The sequence below is a fragment of the Beta vulgaris genome, chromosome 9, assembly GCF_026745355.1.
Source record: "Beta vulgaris subsp. vulgaris cultivar EL10 chromosome 9, EL10.2, whole genome shotgun sequence".
NCBI lineage: Eukaryota > Viridiplantae > Streptophyta > Magnoliopsida > Caryophyllales > Amaranthaceae > Beta > Beta vulgaris.
Window position 1 is genome coordinate 41,252,558 of NC_079210.1, and position 25,694 is coordinate 41,278,251.

At 36.5% G+C, this 25,694-nt stretch overlaps 2 protein-coding genes across 3 annotated transcripts; both read left to right on the top strand.

Moving 5' to 3' along the window:
- Positions 1-512: 512 nt before the first annotated feature.
- Positions 513-6,356, top strand: LOC104883298 (hypothetical protein). The gene is made up of 10 exons (XM_010667786.4): positions 513-1,058; positions 1,163-1,192; positions 1,272-1,362; positions 1,596-1,672; positions 3,300-3,388; positions 3,714-3,897; positions 4,171-4,352; positions 4,799-4,901; positions 4,989-5,320; positions 5,444-6,356. The coding sequence occupies exons 1-10, from the start codon at positions 786-788 to the stop codon at positions 5,916-5,918; spliced, it is 1,836 nt and encodes a 611-aa protein (XP_010666088.1). The 5' UTR covers positions 513-785; the 3' UTR covers positions 5,919-6,356.
- Positions 6,357-11,529: 5,173 nt separating this feature from the next.
- Positions 11,530-21,886, top strand: LOC104883299 (hypothetical protein). 2 transcript variants are annotated; one of them, XM_010667787.4, is made up of 8 exons: positions 11,531-11,864; positions 13,938-14,173; positions 14,585-14,683; positions 19,300-19,494; positions 20,122-20,214; positions 20,320-20,415; positions 20,769-20,909; positions 21,543-21,886. In XM_010667787.4, exons 1-8 carry the CDS (start codon positions 11,711-11,713, stop codon positions 21,717-21,719), a joined length of 1,191 nt encoding a protein of 396 aa, XP_010666089.1. In that variant the 5' UTR covers positions 11,531-11,710; the 3' UTR covers positions 21,720-21,886. The 2 variants fall into 2 exon arrangements, with proteins under 2 accessions (XP_010666090.1, XP_010666089.1); XM_010667788.4 differs by lacking the exon at positions 19,300-19,494 and having other exon boundaries at positions 11,530-11,864.
- The last annotated feature ends 3,808 nt before the right edge of the window (positions 21,887-25,694 follow it).

A 25,694-nucleotide genomic window follows, 5' to 3' on the forward strand; every position in this document is an offset into this window, starting at 1 on the left:
CCAAACACTCATAATTTTCTTAAGTAGCGTTTCAATCTTGTCCAACCGCTAACCGCTACCTCAAACGCTAGTGCCAAACAGGGCCTAAGTTGAAAAAAAAAAAATTTCTCGGCACTTGTAAACCGCTACTGCAAGGAAAAAATTATGAGGAAATTTTAATTTTTTTGGACATATTTTGGGAATTAAAACCCACTTTTGCATTATCCAAGGAAAAAATTCAAAAATATCAGCAAAAGTTGAGATTATTCATGACTATATTTTCTAAAAAAATAAAACTCTATCCTCAACTCACACCTTATTCTCCCCCATCTGAAAACACCAAACGGTACGTGCGAGTTGAAATTTAAAATACAATTCCTCCATCTTAAGCTGGCCAAAAACCAGATGAGGCAGGTGATTAGGCAATTTAATTACGATTAATAAACACAGAAAGCAGCCAGAAGCCTTTAATTACGATAAATAACACAGAAAGCAGCCAGAAGCCAGTCCTCACTATCACAACAATTTAACGCATAAAAAGGGTATAGAAATTACACACACAATTAATAAAAAGCTTATCTTAAATTTGTCATCTTCTGATTAAAACTCCTCTCTCATTTCTCTATTAGCACAGAAAGAAATACATACATACTGATACTACTATAAATTCAACCCTCTCAAAAAATTATATAAAATCAACGTCAGTTTTTTAGTCAGAACGACAGAGAATCCCACCTCCAATAAAATCCCGAAACCCAAAATTCAAAAAAAAAAAAAACTCCGGCGATTTTCTTCTTCGTCGAAAAATGGTTTTACAGAGGATTAACAGAAAACAGCAGCCATTGCTCTGTTTTCTCTCTCTTATACGTTATTATTCTCTCTCTTCAAAGAAAAATGGCGGCATCTCCTCCGCCGCTACTGGTGGTGTTTTTCTTCTACGTCGTAATAATAGCCACCGTTACCGTTATTATCGTCATCGCCGTCTTTTTTTACCTCTTTTGTTTGCTCTTCTCGTTGTTACTGTGCTTTTCTTCTCATTTCTCTCTGTTCCTATCTCCGACCGACTTCATCATCATCACGTATTTTCTCTCTCTTATTACATTCAAATGAGAATGTTTTTTATTTATTATTATTATTTTGACTTTTTATTGATTGATTAAGTGATTTTTCTGAATGATTTCAGGCTGAAGGATTAATTGACGTGCATAAGAAGGTATGTATGTCATGTAGATAAAACTCATTTGAATTTGATTTTTTATTTTCAACAAAAATAAACGGATTACAATATACAGAGTGGTGCTGTAAGCGTGAGGCGTGATCTTTGGAGCACGAATTCATCAGGAATTTACTACGGTTGCAGCAATGCCAGCAGAAAATTTCTCTGTAAAATTCTTTCTCTCTCCTATCAGTATTTGAAGGAAATGACTAATTTGGTAGAAAATCATTGGTTCTGGTACTCTAAGTTACGAATAACTCAATAATTTCTTTATTAATTGTTCATTATGTATGTTTAAAATTGATAGAGTAATTAAGGTGGTGGACAATATAGAGTTTGATAAAGTTGCTCTGTTTATTGATTGGAAATTTTTTTCTTATTTTGTTTGAAAAATGTTTAGCGGCGGATGAAAAAACTCAACCTCATCGTTACTTATTAATTTCGACAAGTGGAGGATTAAACCAACAAAGAACAGGGGTGCGTGTTTCTTTTCCCTTTTTATGAGTATAACATTGACTCGGTTTGTTTAGTTGCATCAATTTGACTTTTAATACTATCGATATAAGACAAGTACTGTTGATCAGAAAAAAATTTGTCGTTTAATATAATATCGTATTTTAGTATTTCAAAATAAAATACAATAAGTTGTTTTCGCTCCAATTGCTTGTACAAAATTAAGCTATTATTTTCATGAACATCATGCAATTACTTACCACATCAATGATGTTGATTTTTCATCACTAGACAAAAAATTATGAAACGTATCAATCCAAGTCATTGTCTGAGACACATGCTAGTTTTTTAGATTATAAATTGTTGGATTAATCTAGGTATATTTTGTAGCATTTTATACTTAAGATTATAAATAGTCAAAGTTGTGCGTTGATGTATTGAAAAGTAAAAAACAGTGGCAACAAAAAGTTTGAAGATGTTTTTTTGTACGAGAAAAATAACATGCTGTTAAGCTGTCTTAATCTGTAATTAGTACAATAAGTAACAAGGCTGATGCAAGAGTAAGACGAATGTCATATTATCCGCAATTTAAAGTCAGGAGATACAAAAATTGTAGTTATGCAATGTGAAATATAATTTATTATATATGCAGTCCAAGTCTTTAATTAGTAGTAGTACCTCATTTAGTTGGTGTGAAATTGAAGCGTGTAAGGAACTTCATTTTGCTTAAGGAAGTGGTTATTCTAGTTGCTTTTCATAAAGGGATCTTGATCATTTTGGAAATCATTATCATACTAAGAAGTACTGCATAATCTTCATCTATATCATACTATCAATTTTGTTCTTGTCAATTTGAGTTTGTCTTATTTTCAGATTCTTCTTTATTTTTGGTAGTTTTCGAAGTTTAAACCCGTCAGAGACTAAGTTTAAGCGAAGAAAATCAGGAAATTTAGGGACCATTCCAATTTTAGATACTTCTTTGGTGCTTTTAAGTTATACAACCACATGGGTAGGGCATGCTAATTTCATGATATTTGGTAACGTTGATCATTGTCACATTGGAGGAAAGGATCAAATTTTAGCAAGTTTTCTCATCAGATCAGTTAAACTGAATTTCCTTGAAAGCATGTACGTAGTTAATCTCACTTATCATAGACTCATAGTTCACACTTATGTTACTCTGACACGGTGACACCTTCATCTAACTCAAAAACCGGGTATCGGACACGACACGACACTTCATTTGGATACTTTATTTTAAATTAAAAACTTATCTTTTTTCTACAAAATAGCCGAGTCGGACACTTGGGCACCCGTATCCAAGTAGTCACTCAATCCGTGTCTGAGCAACATAGGTTCACACCAAGTCACCAACCCAAGCAACGACAAGCTAAGTTCATTGGACGTGTATATGTCTAGAAGAAGTACAACTCCCATGATATGATAGGATATAGACTCTGTAGCTTAATATGACACTAATAGCTCAAATTACTCCAAGTTTAATTAAACAATTAGAGTCTAATTTATAACTTATAAGCAAGTGACTGGTCTTTTCATGAAACGTGCTATGGATTTGCTTTCAGTTTTAACACCTGAATTACAGTTTTACTGTTGAATTTAAAGAGTTTTTTACATGTTCGAAATGGAGCAGATTACAGATGCTGTTGTTGCGGCCTATATTTTAAATGCAACTCTTATTGTTCCCATTTTGGACCAGAAATCTTACTGGAAGGATGCGAGGTTTGTCTTTGCTTTTACAATGCAAATACCCATAATTTTATTGAGATTTGATAAATATCTAACAATTAGATGTATCTAACACAAGTTTTCGTGTAACAAATATTGTTTGTCTTTCGTATAACAAATAAGGGGAAAACAACACAAGCAGTATTATTACATACCCAAACAATATTTGTTATACACATACAATATTTGTTACACGAAAACTTGTGTCTAACACATCTACCTGATAGAGGTTTATCATACCTCGATTTTATTAGCTCTTTGATCACTATCTTGTCTTACATCTTGATCTATCTTGTTCATCACTTCATTGTGCTTGCAGTGACTTTGGCGATATTTTTGATGTTGATTGGTTTATATCATTTCTATCAAAAGATGTCAAAATTATAAAGCAGCTTCCAATGGTAGGAGGAAAAGTTCTTACCCCAGCTCGAACTCGAGTTCCAAGGAAATCCAATCCCAAGTACTACCTAAAACGGATCTTACCCCTTCTAAATAAGAAGCATGTGAGTGTTATTTTCTGTTAAGAATATTTCATTCAGGAGTAACATAGTAATATGTCAACCTCTCTAAAGTAGAGTACCCCTCTAAAGTAGAGTGAACTTGTTTATGTACGTTCATGCAGCAATTTAAGCATCACTATTGATAAATTTGCGAGTTGCAAGTCTAGAGCTGCTGGAGTAAATTGGTTTAGTTGAAAGTCTGTTTTGAAATCTCGTCTGACTTTCTTGAGTGTTGTTGAGTTAATTATTCTGATTACTAGCTTATTTCTCGTGCAGGCTGTGCAGCTGACAAAGTTTGATTACAGGCTATCAAATAACTTGAACACTGATCTACAAAAACTAAGATGTAGGGCTAATTACCATGCCTTAAGATTTACGGATCCAATTGTTGAAATGGGAAGAAAGTTAGTTGAGAGAATGAGAATGAGAAGCGAACATTTTATTGCCCTACACTTGAGGTAAGAGTGTAGCTAATGTTTAATGTTCTGTTAGCGCTGTTGCTATTATCAAGTTCATGAATACTATGAGTGCGACCTTTGAACGTGTAGAGCTAACAGAGTATATTTAGCATCAGTTTAATTATGAAAAGGATATTGCTCCTAAAGTCCTATTAGCCGCTTAATGGCAATCAAGCTGCACATTTCCACATTTAGGTTAATCTCTTTTATTATCCTTTTGTAGGGAAGCTGTCACCTACTAATTTCACAGTATATCATTAATTATGAGAGTCTGATTTGGTAGTTGTACTGATGTTTGCATTTTAATCTTCTGCATAATTATGAGAGACTGTTTGTTCAGCCTGAACATAAATTAGTGGTCCTTCAAGAAGAGAAGGATGTTCAGATACTTACTAGATTAATAATATAGGTCATTCTAATTGATGCGGATGAATCCTGTGCCACAGGTTTGAGCCTGATATGCTTGCATTCTCAGGGTGTGATTATGGAGGAGGAGAGAAAGAAAGGAAAGAACTTGGTGCTATACGAAAACGGTGGAAAACTTTACATGTGAGTTCAAATGAGTATATACAAGTGTTTGAACATGAAATTATCAATTATAATATTTCTAAGAAAATGATTTGAAATCATCCACAGAAAAGTAACCCTGACAAGCAGAGGAGGCAGGGAAAATGCCCACTCACCCCAGAGGAAGTTGGTCTTATGCTGAGAGCACTTGGCTACAACAGTGACGTGCATATATATGTGGCATCCGGAGAGGTTTATGGTGGAGAAGAGACGTTAGCGTCTCTTAGGGCACTATTCCCGAATTTCCATTCAAAAGACACACTAGCAAGTCAAGAGGAGCTGGCTCCATTTGCACCATTTTCAGCTCGGATGGCTGCTTTGGATTTCATCGTTTGCGATGAGAGTGATGTTTTTGTCACCAACAACAACGGTAATATGGCCAGAATTTTAGCAGGAAGAAGGTAACTAATTATATTTCACCTCACTAATCTTTGCTAACAAAATCTTAATCATTTCTATCAGTTGCTGTAGAGATCTTAAGTTGTTAAAAGCATGCAGCTAAACATGCACTGCTCCTCGTGCAGGAGATACTACGGGCACAAGCCTACTATTCGGCCTAATGCTAAAAAACTTAATCACCTGTTCTCGAACCAAAACAACATGACATGGGAAGGTTTTGCTTCCGAAGTTAGAATTCATCAGGTTGGCTTCATGGGTGATCCAAATGAGGTAAAGCCAGGGAGGGGTGAGTTCCATGAAAATCCTTCATCTTGCATATGTCAAAGCTCATTTCCCAACAATCAAGGCTCTGACCTTCAGGATGAGTCAGCTGTCACGTTTCAGAAAGGGAAAGAATTTAGCACAATAGGTTCTGATACAGGTGAAATAAATGATTATGATCAGAATTTTGAGGATGAACAAGAATTGGCTGATCCAGAAGACGTAGATACTGAAAATACTACCGTCCCTGGGAAAGAACTGACTCGGGGCATTAATAACGATCCCCGTATAATTCTGACATCTGATCAGCCAGAACTAGACGAGTTCCTGTCAGATTAAAGGGCTTAAAACCATATTTTCTGTTCTAAGCAGCTTCTCAGTTCTCTGATCATCTGACCCTATTCTTTGACTTCTTGCATTTGGGTTTCCCCGTGCTAATAAGCGTACATTGTACTCCTCTTGCATTGATTTGAGCAGAAGGCAGCAGTGGCGCGCCAATACAGCTTGTACATAATGGCGTTTTCTGGCCAGCACAGAAGAAAGTGTAGAGTTTCTGTAAATGACAATGTTTGAGCATTGAGCCTCAGGATAAGCTTTGTATATTAGAGGCAGCTGAAATTATGGAGTTAAAAAAAATCACATCAGGATATATAGGTTTCTTTTTTACACCAATTTTTGCTACTATCTCGATCACCTTTTAAAGAGGTTGATATATATACTTTTCTCAATGTAGCATTTGATACATAAAAGACGAGCAACGGAAAATTATAGGACTTGCATGTATTTGTTCTCTTCGTTTTTTTTTTCCCCGGAAAGATACTTGTAAAACTGCAATATGTTTATAGATGATCCATATCTCGATATATACATATATGCATGGATAGAAGTGGGCATGGGTCGGGCCAGCATGCCGGTCGATCCGACACGGCTTGGCCCGGCCCGGTTTGAGCTCGCTCCTACCCAACCCATTGTTCGTTTTGTGGGTTGTGGGCCTGCCACGGTCAAGAATTTTGTTTCAGGTCCGACCCAGCACGAGCTTTCGTATATATGGCACGTGGACTGGCCCTGGCAAAACGCCCTTCTCTTTGTTTTTCACTTCAAAACAACAAAAAATCCGAGTGTACCGTAAGCATGGTACACTCAATGTTATTTATTTGCTCATTGTTCATTTGAAATCTTCCAAATGAGTAAAATGCATTTAAAAAAAAGTAGAGTTTCAAATGAGCAAATGAGCAAAAATTGTACCATACGCATAATACACCCGAGTGTATGTATTAACTCTTAAATTTATTCTGATCATGTTGAGTTCACGAATCATTCAAATCACTAGATATAAATGTCACGATATTTTTCATAGTCACATACGATATATACTTCATGATAATTTCAATTCGGCTCCAATTGATTGATGTCATATTTGTTAAACACTATAACACATTGTCAATTGAGAAGAGCTTAGAGGCTTAGAGCTTTTTTTTTTTTTTGACATCGGGAAAATTTGCATTAATGAAAAAAGGAAGTACAGCCTAATGCTAATACAATCCTACAAACACAACATAACTAAGCTGAGCGATACATGCTCTTACATACCTAGTACAAAAGCATAAATAATGTAAACAAAGATAAAACTTCTCGATCTGGAGGACGTAGATGATAGGAAACTGTAGAAAACCTCTTTTAATGGTAGATGACGAGTGCCATGACTCTGACGAACGAAGTGATAGGAAAAGACTGATTTCGCAAATGGGGCAGCAAAGCAACCGTGAGACTAAAAACTCGCTACCAGACCAATCCCCGTAACAATCTGTTACGTGGGATTCTTCATCCAGGTTTCCTGGAAGAGTCACATTCCTTTGTGACTCAATACCCTTTTGGAAGGGTATGTCAGGCTTCTCCATTGATGAGAAGCTCAATTGAGTTGACGTGCTATAAACCCAATTATCAAATTGGGGAGCCGCCTTCAGATTTCTTTTTGTCAAGGCAATGATTGATAAAATTATTACCAAGCGAGATTGAGATCTAACTAAAGTTAGATCTCGAAGAACCGTCCGATTGTCAAAATCGGACACAACTGACCCCATCCATGAGATCTCTTGCCACGCAATTCCTAACCAATCACTTACACCAGAACCAACATCAAGATCAAAACGACCTCCAGCAAGTAACACAAGTAACAAGCAGCTTATTATAACAAACACAACACCCATACTAACTCACCCACAAACTAAACAACTAACAAATTTCCAATACGCACTAGGGGAAGAAGAAAGCCGGATAACCACCAACAAAAGGGAATGGAAATTCAACACAAATCGGGGAGGGAGAAGGGATGCCCACGTTATACTAACCAGGGGGGTAGGGAATGGGATGCCCAAACTCATACTAACTCTAACCTAGGGAGGGGAGGGGATAGGGGAAGCCCAAAGCCATGACACTAGGGGGAGGGGAAGAGGGAGGCCCAACAACACAGAAACAAGGGAGGGGTGAGGAACCCGACGCACCACCAAGGGGGGGGGGAGGGAGCTGCTGGAAATACCACGACAAGGGTGAACCTACCAAGGAAAGGGTGAGACTCGACGACGACGCAACAAAGGAGGGGGTTTTAACCGGCAAACACCACCCAGAACCGACTGAGAAGAGCGGAACAAAGAAAACCACCAACCTAAAAGAACGAAAACGGAAGAAAACCGCCAACAAGAACGAAAAACAACAACAAAAAAACTAAAGGAACTCGCCGGAGAACAGGTCGGCGGCTTGCGCGGCGCCGAAACTCCGGCGAGTTCCTAGGGTTTGTTTTGGCGGAAAGGGGGGTTTTATGAGAGAAGGCAGAGGAAAAATATTTAGAGAGAGAAAGTGTGTTGGCTTAGAGCTTTGGGTGGAGCCGTAGGGGTGGTAAGGGTATACCTTTTAACTCCAAATCTAAGTTCGAGTCTTGCCCTATTTATCTCCCATACAATGTATCAAAAAAATTTGTCAAATGACTTATTTATGACGGATCAATCGAAATTATAAATTTACATCCTCCGAATCTTCACACTTGTAAATTCGTAAATGACACATTAACCAAAAAGGAGGAAGAAAAGTAAAACAAGACTCATATACTTAAATTAAAATCATTGAAAGAGACCTTCTTTACAATAGTTTTTACCGAAAAATACAACAAGTATTGTCGAACACCTCGAAGAATTTATTCGTCATACAAGTGTATTTTGAGCATCATACACTCAAGATTAATTTTTGCTCATTTACGGAACCCTTCCAGCTTTTTTTACATTATGCTCATTTGGATTATTTCAAATGAGCAATGACAACAACATAGCTTTAAATATAGTATGCTCACGATACACCGAGATATATGATAAAATTTGTACACCTAGAAGAATAATAGGAAAATTTCATATGAATAATCCCAAACTTTCATCGGTCTTTTCAAAATCTTTTGAGGGGACCCCTCAAAGTAAGTTAAACTGGTGAAAATTTGGATTATTCATATCAATGTTTCCAAAAAAAAAAAAATCCGAGTATTTAAAAAACAAAAAGTTGGTATTTTTCAAAACACAAATTCTTATATATGCCCGGCCACATCGAAAATTTTATGTGTGGGCGGCCGAGTCCAATTTGAAATAATAAGCCTAGCAAACAGTCACACGTGCCTTTCACTGTTACTAGAATCACCGCTAATACAAACCACCTCTCACACAAAGTTCACGCCATGGCTACTCCCTTTTCTCTCTCCTCTGCTACAATTTCACTCTTTTCTCCTTATTCATCTTCAACTTCTCTCCTTCAATCACTTTCGAAGCTATAACAATGGCGACCCCATAGAACTCCGTCGACAATGCACCTTCTACTGTTTTCGAAGCTTCGACAATGACGAACTCCGCAGAACTCTCACTTGTTTCTCCCTTGGAATTTGTATTCGCAGGTTTTAAGAAAGCCTATGTGTTTTCTTAGCAATAATGAGTAACCTAATTTAATCTTATGAGTAATCCCAAAGGTTCACAAAAGTAATTGCACTTATTCAAATGAGTAACCTTATTCATTCATAAAAGTAAACTGATTAGTAAACTCATTTATTTAAATGAGTAACCTCATTTGTTCACAAAAGTAACCTCATTAGTTCACAATATTAACCTTATTTAATCATACGATGATCCTATTTGATCAAGTAACTCCAATTGTTCACAAAAGTAACCTCATTTTTAACATATGAGTAACCCAATTAATTCATACTAGTAATGTCATTTAATCTTATGAGTAGTCCAATTAATTCATACTAGTAACCTCATTTATTTACACAAATAGTTTCAATTAATCACACGAGTAACCTCATTTTTTATACAAGTAACTTCAATTAATCACGAGTAACCTTATTTAATCATACGAGTAACCCCAAATGTTCACAAAAGTAACAACATTTGCTTATAAAAGTAACCACATTTCTTTATAGGAGTGACACCCTTTTATTGTTACAAGTAACTACATAGTAATATAAGTAACTCCATTTGGTCATAAGAGTAACCCCCTATGTTCATAAGAGTTTGTGCATAAGAGTCAACTTCAAAATGTCATATCTCACAATATACTTAATATTTTGGGAAGATTCAAGTTAGAGATGAAAATTTGGCTCGATAGCTTTCCAACGCCTGGTCAAAAGCTCAATTCCGCCGAAAAACGAGTGAGATATAATCATTTGAAAACGAGCTGACGAACTGACAAACTGTCGCGCGCGCGACCACATCTGTAATTTCACGTGTGGTCGATCACACGCAAGATGCGCTGTTTTAAAAAATATGAAATTTGTTCATATAAAATGGAGTTTTTTGCGGGGATATACCAGGGTAATAGGGCATTTTGTGGGGGATATACCAACCTAAATTTAAATTTTGTTAAAAGGTACCAAAAACATTATTTTCAGCGAGAAAGCCAAATTTTCGACCTTTGACTTGCTTAATTACTCTTTGTATAGTGTGTGATATTTAATTGTTTCTATTACATTCATTTTTCTCCAACTTCCTCACTGTGACTTTGTGGCTCACTCGCGAGTTCCTACCATGTCCAAGGCCGAAAAATTGACTTTCTCACCGGAATAGTGTCATTGATACCTTTTAACAAAATCTAAATTTAGGTTGGTATATCTCCACAAAAAAAATTAGTGAAGTACATCTCTACAAAATGTCCTATTACCCTACTATATGAGAAATGATAAACATCTAATTGCTAGATGTTTATAAACATCTAGCAGGGGTAAAATTGTCAACATACATGAAAAAAAGTTATCAGACAAACAAAAAAGTAATCTCGAAAATTGGGCACTGTCAGAAAATTTCGATGCTAATATATGATGTTCATGCTACTACAACTTGTGTTCGTGTAACTATAACTAGTGTTTATGCAACTAAAAATAGTGTTAATGTATAAACAGATAGTGTTCGTATTTTTTTAATTGGACACTGTCAGAAGATTCCGATGCTAATATACAGTGTTCATGCTACTAGAACTAGTGTTCGTGTAACTATAACTAGTGTTTATGCAACTCACACTAGTGTTTGTGTATAAACAGATAGTGTTCGTATTTTTTTTTTACATATCTAAATAAGAGATAGAGAAGAGTAAAATAAAAATATGATGAAATTATATCAAGATGGATGTCTATTTGTAGAGAATAAAAATATATGAATATTGGTATATTTTTTATTTTTTTTCTAAAATATATTTTTTGAGATATACAAGTTTAAAAAATTGGAAAAAGTAATTTGTTTGGATAAACAATATAGTGACATGTGTACCACTCACATGTTGCCACATTATTGCTAGATGTTTGGCAAACATCTAGCAATTAGATGTTTATCATTTCTCCCTACTATATCCCCACAAAATACTCTATAAAATGTGGATAATTGGAATCATAGAATAGGATAGAGAAAAACGTAATCCAGAAAGAAAGAAGGAGAGGGACGTGGCGAGACTAACATCAATGTATGTGAATTGTGATTTCCCTTTTCGTCCACTTGTTTCCTCTTCACTTTGCTCTTTTCCTTTCTTCTCTCTCCTATTGTAAGAAGAACACTAACCCACTGCAACTCTGCAAGTCATCTCTGCTTAAAGAAAAAAGAAAGTAGAGCCTAAAAATGGCGGGAAGACTTCCAGCGCAAGTTTCCACACCACCGAAACTGCGCCACCATCACTGCCACACCGGATGTCCAACTATCTTGTCTTGGAAAACTAATCTCATTCTACAAAACTTCCGCGTTTCTTCCCCTTCTTCTCTCTCTTCTCTTTCCGGTACTTTTCTATTCTATGTAATTTTTCGATCTTCTATTATATTTGGTTGATCAATGGAGTAATTTAATTAATGATTAGGTATATTTTGGTTCGATGTTGTAGAGTAGGTGTGTGATTTTGAGCTTGATTTTAAAAATTGAATGTCGAAACCTAGGATATCGGTCCATGAATGTATTTTTTCTGCATTGTTATTGTTATCACTTACTACTATATAGAAAGGAATTTGGGTACGCAAATCAGTGGAGAAAATTTACATAGTGGATACGGAAGAATGATTTAAAATGGAGCCATGTACATCTTCACTTCAAACATTCTTTATTAACTACTCTCTTTGTGTGCTTATATCTTTGTGTGCTTATATAATGGAGCAAGATGCTCTTCATTTCCGGAAAGAAATAGATAGTCCATTTCCTAAATAATTAGTTTACTGTAATCTACAAGGGCAGGGTAGACCATGTGCGACATAGGCGATCATACCTATAGAGCCACAAAAATGAATATCATATATGTGTAGTTTTTAGTGTAGAAGTATGATGTTAATGTGGTGTATTTTTAATCTATTAACAAAAGGCCTAATACTATCTTAATTGCACATACCCTATTGACAATTGATTCGGGATTTCTGTTTTTTACGAAGGCGGTACAAAATACAAAGAAGGGGAGGGGGATTCGAACCTGTGACCTATCATCCACAACACCTCAATCTTAACCTGAGATTTTTTTTTTGATAGCTTATGGGTTATAATATCACGATAATAGGCTAGATTTTGAACTCTAGGCCGTCTCGATATAGGCCAAATTCCAAATGCTATTTGTGAAACTTCCATAATATATCTAAATTCTAATGGTACCTTTAACTAAGAAGTCCATGGCATGGACTAAATGAAAATAAGGATTAATTAGTGAAGGATTCTTATGGTATTTTAATTGATTCATTAATGTAAATTGACGACCTCTATCCACATGTGTACTATTGTTATTGAGGGGTGAAGGAATTATGATACAATTTCATCACAGTTCTCTCACTGAGCATTCTTGTGCTAAACAAGTTGCTAGTAGTACTATGTGTCGATTGGTTCACTATTTTAATATTAAGGTAAGAAGTATTAAATGTGTGTAAATTGCTTAGCTATCAAAGTTGTTGGCGGTACCCAAATCCTTTATTGGAAGCTCATTTTTATTACCAAATTTTTTGACTTTGAGTGTTTAATGCTGCTATTTTTGTACTTCTGTCCACTGTGCAAACAAATGTATATATAGGTCATTTTATTTCAAAATAAGTAAATAGAACATACATATCATTATATTAACCATGTGTAGTTCATCTAATAAGTTTAACTCTCCTGCCAATCATTATGACTCTGTTTGGTTGGGCGTAAAACATTTTCGGTGTACAATGATTTTCATGGAGAACAATTTACAATGGAAAACACAATTTCAAAATTAGTTTTCCGTTATTTGGTGCAATGTAAGAAAAATGATAAAATGAAAGGAAAATGAAAGGAAAGTAAGGAGGTTGTGACTTGTGAGAGGAGTGTACAAGAAATACAAGAAAAAGGAAGGAAAACAATTTCTAAAGGGAAAATGGTTTTCCATCATTAGGAGAGAAATTTTACTCCAAAGGAAACCTTTGCAAACCAAACAATGTAAAATTGAAAATAGAGGAAAATAATTTTTCAGAATGTTTTACGCCCTATCAAACGGAGCCTATATGTTAAATACAGAAAAACTGAAACTGGCCTATAATAAACTTTTACAGAACTGTCCGCTCAGCCTTTGCTCTAACAAACCACTCTAGCCCATTCTTCACAAATAATATTTACAGTAACATTTACAGTAAAGATATGTACACTGACTAATAATGTAATCTACTGAAATTCAATCTCTATATGGTATATGTTGGTGGGAGTGGAAATGTGGAATCAAACTTGTTATTGAAATTGGTTGTAGTTGTTAGTTTATAGTGATGATCAAGAAAGTAGCATCACAATTGTTGGGATTTACTTCATCCTTCAAATAGGTGCGCAAGAGAACATTATTAATTAGGCTCAATAACTTTGACATTTCTTTCAGGAAGATCTTACGTGCGGCCCTTAATAAAGTGCACGGCCCAGCCAGCTGCAGCAACAAATTATGCTCCAGGCACACCTGTCAGGCCGACAAGTATATTGGTTGTTGGTTCTACTGGGACTCTTGGAAGGCAGATTGTGAGGCGGGCGCTGGATGAAGGTTACGATGTACGGTGTCTTGTGAGACCTAGACCAGCTCCTGCTGATTTTCTCCGTGACTGGGGTGCAACAGTTGTTAATGTGAGTTCGAGTGCTCTTATCTCCTTCCCTCTTAGGCAACCCAACAACATTATCATAGACTCGTTCTATCCGCATGTTTGTATAGACATCTCAATTAAGTTTGACCCCCCGCATGAGGTTGTAAGACTTTCTTTTTTGTTAGATGTAATGACTTCCCACCGCCTGGAAGGGTTCGCTTTCTTCCATATAGGAAAAGTTAGAAAATAGTTACCATTGAAACCAATATACGATTTATGCATGCAATATAAGAATTTGAATGCTCTCAGGCTCCTCGCTCCCGATCCTAAATTCCTGATTTAGTGTTGGAACTAATGTCGGAGTTTCTTCCCTTTAGTAAGTTTAGACTGCACGATGTTATTTTGAAGTTTCCACCTATTCTTTGTACCCTGATACAGTTTGATGTTTGCACAGGCAGACCTGAGCAGACCAGAGACAATACCAGCAACACTGGTTGGGGTTCACACTATTATTGACTGTGCCACTGGACGTCCTGAGGAGCCAATAAAAACAGTATGTATCTTTAAAAGTTTTTATCAACTTTCTACTTCCTTCTGCAAGAAATTTTTTTATGGTTGTGATGTCAAGTAGCTCCTTCCATCCAGAATTAAGTATCATTACGACATTGTTATCTTAACTAGCCATGTGACTACTAAATGCAGAAAAACTTAGTATAATTCTTGCCAGTACTGCTGCACTTCACCCCCAACTCCCCTGCTCTCTCTGTTTCATGTCTACTATTAAATAATCTTTCTAAATTGCCTTTTTTGTTAGGTTAGGTACCTTAAAAAACCTTTTATCTTCTCTGCTTTGTTGCTACTATTGTAAAGAAACTATTTCCGAGACATAACTTTCTGGTGGCTCAAGATTTAAGATTTAATCTAAATCTCCTGCTGTTGAGCACTTGAGCTAGCCTTCTGGGTAGAAGTTTTCTTTCTTGTCTATTCAGATAAAACTTTAACAGTTATGAGCTGAAATATCTGGTGATGAACATGGAAACTGGTTACGACTTTGTCACAAGTTAAATGATCACTGTGTAAGTTCTATTGACTATCAATCTAGAAATAATATCAAACAATAATAGAATATCAAATAATAAAGCAGGAAAGAACACACCAGAAATTTTACGTGGAAACCCAGAACTGGGAGAAAAACCACGAATCTGCACTAGGAATCGATGAATATTCAAGAAAGATTACAAAAAGCACTCCAAGAACTCTCCCTATAGCTTTTTCTCTCTCTAATCTGTGAATAATGATGAATAATACATTAATCGTAATTAGGGCACCTATTTATACCCTCATTAAACAAAACCGGAAAAAAACGCGTCCTCGATAGGTGCGGGCACACCAGCCTTTGGTGCGGGCGCACCAGGCCTCAGGTGCGCCAGTCTTCTGCTGTCAGCTTCGTCAGTTCTTCGTAAAACGGTCATAACTTTCTCGTTTCTCACCGGAATTGAGCATATGACCTATCGTTGGAAAGCTCTCGGAACAAGCTATCACCTCCACTTTGAATCACCTCAAAATCATTTATAGATTGAAAGATATGATCCAATTCAAGTTAGCCTTATGTCCCAAATGACATTTTCCTTCTACGCAACCTCATCTCCACACCCATACACCTCCATGAGCTTCATATCACACCATATACCCAACAATCTCCCACTTGGAGATAGGTGTAAGTGAAGAAAACTTCATATCTTCATCATCCTCTCATTCATCATCCTACACACAACTCCCACTGCAAAAGCAATCTCGAGTCGTGTCCAAACCATGACATACATCAAGCATCCCATGACAACATCTCCTCTACACCAAGGAAAATAACATTGAAGTTTGCACCAACTCCAATACAAAAGATATCAAAGTCTATACCGATTTTGATTCTTAATCACTAACCTCCAAATCATTGCACCATCACTCCATGAACCTACACAGCCTCCTACCCCGGAGGTCGGATCACCCTAGAGACAAGCACAACCAAATGAAGATCCCTTCCTCTCCAACCAAAGAAGCACATTGAAGTCTCATCAAACTTCAATAAAACCAATATCACCTAAGCCAAAGAAGCTTCTCATTGTTCTGAAAACAAACTCACATTGCTCCCACTCGAACAATACACCCTTTGTTCCACTTAGGATTTCCGGCACAACATGCTTGTGTGCCGTCCTTCACCTTGTGCGCTTACCGGTCAATTTGCCACCGGGATACCGCTTCACCACGGTTCTCATCCCTTAGCCCACTATCGATAGTTTTCCGACCAAACGACACCTTACATGAAGTTCTCATCCCAATCCCGGGCCCTTCACTGTGCTCCCATGGTGTAAAGTGTTCCATCTTGTCCCACGAGCTATGATCATTGCTCCCTTGACAATCTTCCAAGAACCACCATCAAACACAACCTTGTAACCCGATGTAGCAAGTTGGGCTACGATATCAAGCTTTTCTTCAACCTTGGGATGAACTTGACATTCTTCAACTCCAACGAGCCACCATGAGTGAGTTTCACACTCACATACCTTTCCCCATGACTTCCACTGCCTTGCCATCCGCAAGGTAGACCTTTTCAAGTTTTCCGGATTTGAAATTCCGAAACAACTCCTGCATGGTGAGGAATGATGAGAAGAACCCGAATCCAAGACCCATGATCCCGAGCACCCAACCAACTCTTCCTGATCATCCATGCTTACCATCAAAGCATCGGAATCGTACTCAGAAATCAAGTTAGTTGATGCTTCTTCTTCATCATCACTTTCTTGAACCTTCTTCTTCCCTTTCCCATTCTCTTTCCTAGGACAATCTCTCTTTAAATGTCCTTCATTACTCCAGCAAGTAACACTAGCCCTGCCTTTTGACTTACTCCGGTCCCCCTTTGACTCCGATTTTCCCTGAAAGTTCCTCCCTTTTCCCCTCCCTCTACCTTCTGCACTGTATGCTCCAGATGATTCTCCACTCTCCTTCCTTCGAATGCTCTCACTAAAATCAGATCACCGACAACATCATAAACGAATTTCTCTTTACCAGAGGAATTACTAACAGCAGTTACAACAGTTTCCCAAGCAGTAGGTAAAGATGACAACAAAATTAGGGCTTTCACTTCATCCTCAAAGCAATATTAACCGAAGATAACTGACTTATTAATGAATTAAATTCATTAATATGTTCAGCAGCAGAACTACCATTATTCATCTCAAACCAAACAAACGGCGCATCAGATATACCTTATTCATTGCAGAGGGCTTTTCATACATATCTGACAGTGCTTTGATCAATCCAGTCGTTGTTTTGATATCCTTGACATTGAACGCCACAGTCCGAGCTAATGTCAAACGCACCACCGCTAGTGTCTGTCTGTCCAGTACTTTCCACGTAGCCTCCTCCATCTCAGCAGGCTTTTCAGACAAAGGTTGATACAGATTTTTCTGATATAAGATGTCTTCTATTTGCATCTTCCAATATCCAAAATCTGTCCCATCAAACTTCTCAATTCTAATCTTTGAATCCTCCATTGTTAATTATTCTAGATTTAGACAATAATCAAACCTAGCTCTTGATACCACTTGTAAGTTCTATTGACTATCAATCTAGAAATAATATCAAACAATAATAGAATATCAAATAATAAAGCAGGAAAGAACACACCAAAATTTTACGTGGAAACCCAAGAACTGGGAGAAAAACCACGAATCTGCACTAGGAATCGATGAATATTCAAGAAAGATTACAAAAAGCACTCCAAGAACTCTCCCTATAGCTTTTTCTCTCTCTAATATGTGAATAATGATGAATAATACATTAATCGTAATTAGGGCACCTATTTATACCCTCATTAAACAAAACCGGAAAAAAACGCGTCCTCGATAGGTGCGGGCGCACCATCCCTTGGTGCGGGCGCACCATCCCTTGGTGCGGGCGCACCATCCCTTGGTGCGGGCGCACCATCCCTTGGTGCGGGCGCACCAGCCCTTGGTGCGGGCGCACCAGCCTTTGGTGCGGGCGCACCAGGCCTCAGGTGCGGGCGCACCTGAGTCTTCTGCCGTCAGCTTCGTCAGTTCTTCGTAAAACGGTCATAACTTTCTCGTTTCTCACCGGAATTGAGCATATGACCTATCGTTGGAAAGCTCTCGGAACAAGCTATCACCTCCACTTTGAATCACCTCAAAATCATTTATAGATTGAAAGATATGACCATTCAAAGTTAGCCTTATGTCCCAAATGACGTTTTCCTTCTACGCAACCTCATCTCCACACCCATACACCTCCATGAGCTTCATATCACGCCATATACCCAACACACTGTATTTTCTGTAAGTATAATTTTCGATGCGTGAAAGATCATGTTAAGAAGTGCTTTGAAAGCAAGATAGGATGAGATATTTGTATGTGAAATATAGAGGACAAGGAAAAACTTCCAACTGGTACAGCCACACAAAGGCATTGCAATCAGGATGTATGACAAGTTTAAGGCTGAACTGTTACCTTAAGAATCACCACTCTCTGTTGGAGTTAAGTTTTTTTGAACTGAGCACAGCTTTCAGATGCCACTTCTCTCAAAAAACAAGTTTGTAGCTTTCATATCCACAGGTATCTGACCTTATTTTCACCTCAGAAGAGTTTTCCTACATTCAGTTAAAAGGAAACTTGTTTTCAGTGTTAAAGGTAAGGCTTATGACCACTTTATCTCTCAAGTAGTTGGAGTTACTGCTTACTGTTTTGCATAATGGTGGCATGGATCACTATCATAGTCATCATGCTGCAAGCCTGCACCTATCACCAACATCAAATGATTCTCAATTTCGCCGATGAACAAATACTTAAAAGTTTTTGGTTACTCTGCTTATCTATTTTACCACCTGGCAATTAGCTACTGAATTCTGTGCTTGTGCTTCTGATGTAGATGGCACTTGATCAAAATCTTATTCAATTGTTTTCTTTGCTTCTAAGATGATATCCAAAATGTTGGAATTGGACTTGGAGTCCTTGATGTCTGACCTTCATGAACTGCCAATCTATCATGCTGGAGTCTCAAGTCTGAATAATACCATGATTTGCAACTTCTGGGGAGTTGATTTTTTTCACTGCATGCATTTCTGGATTATTAACCTTAACTAACTTTTCTGGTCAAATCAGGTAGATTGGGAAGGGAAAGTTGCTCTCATACAATGTGCAAAAGCAATGGGAATCCAGAAGTATGTGTTTTTTTCTATTCACAATTGTGACAAGCATCCAGAAGTTCCTTTGATGGAGATTAAGTATTGCACCGAGAAATTTCTTCAAGATTCTGGACTTAATCATATTACAATACGGCTATGTGGTTTCATGCAGGTAAAGGCATAGAGTCAGGAAAAGTCCAGCTCCAGAGGATGATAATCTCTCCTGTTCTAACATTATCAGTTACAATATTAATAATCAGCTAAAGGGCTTTGTTACTTTATGAATTGTTTACGTGCAATCTAGTTTGGTTGAGTACCTTTTTCACCCCTAGCCTTGTTTAAAACTTGGACCTATATTTATGATAGTAATTGGTAGTCATCACTTCATCAGCACTAAGGATGTTCGACTTTCTTTGGGACTATCCTCTCCTCCTTACTGTATTAAATTTGAAAGATTGATTGACTACTATTATTACTTGAGATAATCTGGTACTGATACTTCCCCTTGTTTCATGATACTTGTAACACCTCTTAAATGGAAATGTCAGACTCGTAGTACTTGCAACCAAGTCATATATGTAGTACCTTTTGTGTCAGAAAAATGTACCAACTTACTTTCTCTCTCTCCTTTCTTAACAGAAGAAGTATTTTAGTAAGTTTTTCTGTAAATTTCTTGAACAGTCGAGTGTAAGAGTGTCTACTTCTACATCTTCCTAATCACTGTCCTTGGCAGTGTCCATACCAGGCTGTTGTTGCAGCTATTAGTACTGACTTTGCTATTGTTTTAATTCACTTTCAGGGCCTAATTGGGCAGTATGCCGTGCCAATATTGGAAGAGAAGTCTGTCTGGGGAACAGATGCCCCGACAAGGATAGCTTATATGGACACTCAGGTCATTACACAAGAGTTGAATTCTTGAATCTCTCATCTCTTGAAGACTCTTATTGACAGGGCTGTTTGGGTCTCTATCTGAAATGCATGATCTTATATATTCCAGGATATAGCTCGATTGACTTTCATCGCCTTGCGCAATGAGAATCTTAACGGGAAGCTTCTCACGTTTGCTGGACCTCGTGCATGGACGACGCAAGAGGTACTGCCATTTTTATTTTAATTGCTTTTGCGGGCATATGTTGGTCTGTTGAGTTTCTTGGTCTATGCTCCTAGTTAGAGAACCTATGGTAAATCTTTATACTTGAAACTTCTTTTAGTCTCCTAGTATCCTTTTATTCATTGAGAATTTAAAACCCCTTTTCTTTCCTCGAGTTCTTGTGCTATATGACTTCGTGTCCTGGATTTACGTGATAAGAAACCTTCGATTTTAAGCTGAACAACTGCTTGATCAGTCTATATAATGAATTTGATCATAATGGGTTGAACTCAATAATATGCCTTTTCGTGTTTTAAATATGGCAACAATGTACTGAAATTTCTTTGTTGTACTAGGTGATAACGCTATGCGAGAGGCTTGCAGGACAAGATGCCAATGTGACAACGGTCCCTGTATCTATCTTGAGATCAACTCGGCAGCTTACTCGATTCTTTCAATGGACAAATGACGTTGCCGATAGATTGGCCTTTTCCGAGGTAAAAACATGTTTCTGGACCAGTATAATGTATTTACTAATACATTGTTTGTCAGTAAATATGGCTATATGGCACTATCTTGCTATTCCTTATCCTGCTGGAATCAAATGCATGGGAACTTGTATAAGATTCGTTTTGTCTTGCATCTCATATACTCCACTAAGTTGGAGTAGTTTTTTAAATGAAATTTCGAATCCTCTTAAAAGCTTTAGCTGATTAAAGGGGCTAAGAAACTCCACTAACTTGGAGAATAATCACTTAATCACCTATTTGTGGAAAAAGAAGAATTGGAAAGAATTGACTGAAAACTTGTCAGCTGGCATAACTTCTTGATTTTCAGTTTATGTTGGATTTGTATTCTGAATTTCAAAACACTGAAGCAATTTCTTGACCTGACATTGGTTAATGTGTTGTGTTTGTGTACGGATTTGGGTTGAATTCAGGTTATGCCTTGACATATAAAAGATAACGTAAACATAAAACAATAGTAATAAATTATAGTTGGGTCGAGTTGAGTCGGATTCAGGTTGTTTGGGTTGTTGGGACGAGTTTCTGTTTGTTTGTTCAGATTGCTTTTGGAATGGGTCAAAGATTGCCAGCTCTAGAAGATTTACCTGCTTGGAAACTTTTCAGGTGCTATCAAGTGACATGGTGTTCTCAGTGCCAATGACAGAGACCTATTCACTTCTTGGTGTGGATCCGAAGGACATCGTTGGCCTGGAAAAATACATGCAAGATTACTTCACTAATATTTTGAAGAAATTGAAAGACCTTAAAGCCCAATCAAAGCAAAGTGACATCTTTTTCTGAAGCGAAGTTTACTATTCACATCAACTCAGTTTCGTTCCCAGTTTTGTTGTACAGCAGAGATATTACATGTATTCTTTGTAATTTTTCCTTCTTTCTTTCATACATTTTGTACCTATATAAACAGCTCTAATTGTAATTACAATTACATAGGACAAGTTTCTACTGAACCATGCTTCTTGTCTCTTTTCTTTATACTCTGAGATGGGTTTGGGCCTTGGGGGTTCAAACTTCAGATTGGGGTGATGGTGTGTTGGTGTCCAATAAATGTTGCACACTTGTGCGCTGAACGTGGGTGGTACCCAATAGGAGTGAGGCAATGGCGGGTCTAGGATTTTTATATAGGGTGGGCCGAACTTATTGATTAATTTCTTTGAAAAAAACCCAAAAACAAATGTACTTAGAATCGAACTCGTGGTTTGATGCCTAGTATACTCGCGCTCCAACCACCTGCTCCACCATATCTATTTGCATTACTATCTCAGATAGGTTAATTGTAAATATTTTGGATAATGGGGTGGGTCGAGGTTCGAGTAGACCACCCCCTAGATCCCCCCTGAATTAAGGTGGTCGCAAAGTTTGATTTAAGACCGTCGCAATCGCAACTATACAACACTCTTAATGACAATAATTAGATTGCCAAACCTTCCTCGATTGGAGATATATTACAACCTTTAGAGTTATTTTTATCATTTCATTTTACATTTATACCATTGACAATATATTATTAAAAGGCAAAAGCTAACAAATACTATCGACAATAAATATTATCCGTTAGCAATATCCTATTATCGATAATAGATACTTGAATAGTTTCTCACCCGTTGATATAAAAAAGCACGAGTTGTGGTATAACTAGTCAAAAAAGGACCATAATGCAGCCTAACAAGTAACAATAGTCAAAAATGGACCATAATGCAGCCTAACAAGTAACAAGTTTGATCCTTTAGAACCCTTAAAAGTGACTAGTATTGTAGTACACATACCTAATGATAAAAGAGAAGACTACCTATAAAACCTTACATGTGGGGTTTTCAAGGGAATTGTCTATGTAGGAGGAAAGAACATGAAATATAAAGTTTGTTAGGAAAAAAAAAATGGTGGGTCAGCCCTAAACAGACTATATAAATGAGGCTCTGTTTATATGCGTACTGGATTGGGCCCAAGGTTTTCAAGATTATTAATTATTTTGATTTGTAGTAGTACTATTTTTATTATGCTCATCATCAAACCGAAAATTAGATAAATCATGGATGTAAATGATTAACCTTTTGAATGAGTGTAAGAATGATTATGTTACTTTACTTTGTCAGGTAGAAAAGATCAATCAATATTAGTGGAGATACTAATAATTATTAAGTTTCTCCTATTTTTTTCCTACCTTAAAAGAGAAGGGAAAAAGAAATTATATGCTTGTGTACCTATCCAAACTTCATGATACTTATAGTATTTACTCTTTCAACGTAAATAGATAAAAGGTTAAATAACCAACGGTAAGTTGCCTGGTTAAATAACCGCCGATAAGTCGCGTAATATTACTTTGCAATTATCAAAGGTATTTCCTCTTTAGTTTTATATATGCCTTATCGTTTATGTGAAAGTTAGAAAATATTTTTTTTTTGACGGACGTGAAAGTTAGAAAATAAAACTTTGATCATATTTGATAAATTATATATGAAACGATTTTTCCACCAATTGCCTCCGAATTATGATGTGTCATATTTATATATAATTTTTAGGCACATTTAGGTTGCATTTTAGGAGCATTTAGGTGCATTGTAATTCAGAATTGCATATAATTACTTAAGTTGTGAGATATTACTTTTTTTGTGCATTTTCGGTGTTTTTTGATAATTTCAAGTAATGAAAACGTAATTTTAGTATGATTGGACAAGTCTGAGTATATATGAGCAATTGAAAGGAAAATGCATTAATAAGGATCGTTGTGGATATCTTTGAGTGCAATTTGGAGCTAAAATGAAGTTAAAATTTAATGAAATAATTATGAAAATTGGGTCATGTCCACTCTTTTGTCTATAAGTTTGGACTTGATATTGATAATTGATTGATTCTATTGGCATTAGAAAGTAGACTTGAATAGTTTTTAAACGATAGGTTTGCACGGCCCACGGCAAGTTATATTCTGGGACACATGGGCTTTCCAAGTTGGCCCTGTTTTGCTGATCTCCCTACGCACATGCGAATAACTAATTCGGCTCATTTAATGAATATTTCGACTTTGCTCATCTTGTAACTTACTTTCCTAGTCTTATTAGGTTACTTAATATTATTTAAATTAGCAAAAACACTAACTCTTCACTCTCTCCTCTCTCTCTCACGTTGTTTTATTATTAGGTTTATATAGTTTTCTCTTCTTTTTCTCTCTAGCTTAGTACTAAACCCTAGTTTTTCATGTTCTTCATTAATTCATGAGTTTAAATAGTTTCTTTCATTGATTTATTTTAATTATATTTTTCTTAATGGATTTAGTTTTTAATCTTTATTTGATGATAGAGTAGTTTTTATTTCTAGGTTTTGAGAATCAATGTTATTATGCTATAACTCTTGATTGATATTTATTGATGGTTTGATTAGTCATTTATATTTCTAATGATTAGTGTTTTTATTATTGATCTTGTAACCTGATCGATTTTCTGATTAAACTTACTAATGAAGAGTCACGGATGAAGAGAAAGTACTTTTTAGAGGCTTACCTACAATTAGCAAATCTGATTAGGTTACCAACGACCTTACTACATAGTGCATATGTTGATTTGAAAGCGTTAAGACCCGATCGTAGGATTAGCTTGTGATCTAGATATTTGATTAATTGAACTATTGATGATATTTTGGTAGATTATAGTTATAAACATGATGAAGCATTGCCCTAAATCCTCTTAATTTGATTTTCATATTTTATTAGTTTAGAACGAACCTTAGTTATAATATTTCTGATTTTGTTTAGTTTCTCCATACCTTAGAAGTTAGATTAAAATAATCATCTCTTTGCGTATTCGACCCTACTTACCCTACTGCATTTTTAGAAGGTTTGCATGAATTATTTTTGACAGGTGAACAACAACCTATCAAGTTTTCATAATTCAACAAGTACCCTCACACTTTCCAAAATTTATTAAGTACCCTCGAGTTTCATGGTAATAAAGCAAAATTCCCTTAATAACTAACGGCGGTTAATTTCATTAGTCATTAATATAATCCTTTTTTTTTTAAATCCTAATTAACCCCTCTCTCTCCCTAACCCCACCCCAAAACCCTAAACTCTAAACCCTAAACCTAAATCCTAAACTCTAAATGAAACTCTATGTTCCACGGCCAAAATGACTTTTTTTGAAAAACGAACGCCAACGATGATCCTTAAAGACACAAATTTCGAATAGCCCATCACAAACGAGTACCAAACGACGATAATCTAGGCACGCTTCCCGAGGCAATCTTAAACGTTCGATTTTCTGCGCCAAAATTACTTTTTTGAAAAAACGAACGCCACTGACGACCCTTAAACGACACAAATTTCAAGAAACCCATTAAAATGAGTACCAATATGACGGTATTCTGAGTACGCTTCCTAAGGTGGTCTTACAGGTCGATTTCACCATCAAAACGACTTTAATTGAAAAAACGGACGACACCGATAAACCTTAAAGGGCACAAATTTTGAGAAGTCCATCAAAATGAGTATTAATACGTTAAGGGTCGGGGCCTTAGGGGTAGGTAGAGAGAGTGCGTGGTTAATTAGGGTTTGAAAAAGTTGATTTAGAAAAATTAGGGTTAATTACTAACGGAGTTAACTGTCGTTAGTCATTAAGGTCGTATTGATGTATTTCCATGAAACTCAAGGATATCTGATGAATCTCTATTACATAAGGGAAGAGGGGACCTATGGTGTCCTTTTTTAAACTGACTATTTTGCCCCCCTTTCCCTTACTAAATTACAAAAATAATATCAATACCAAAATG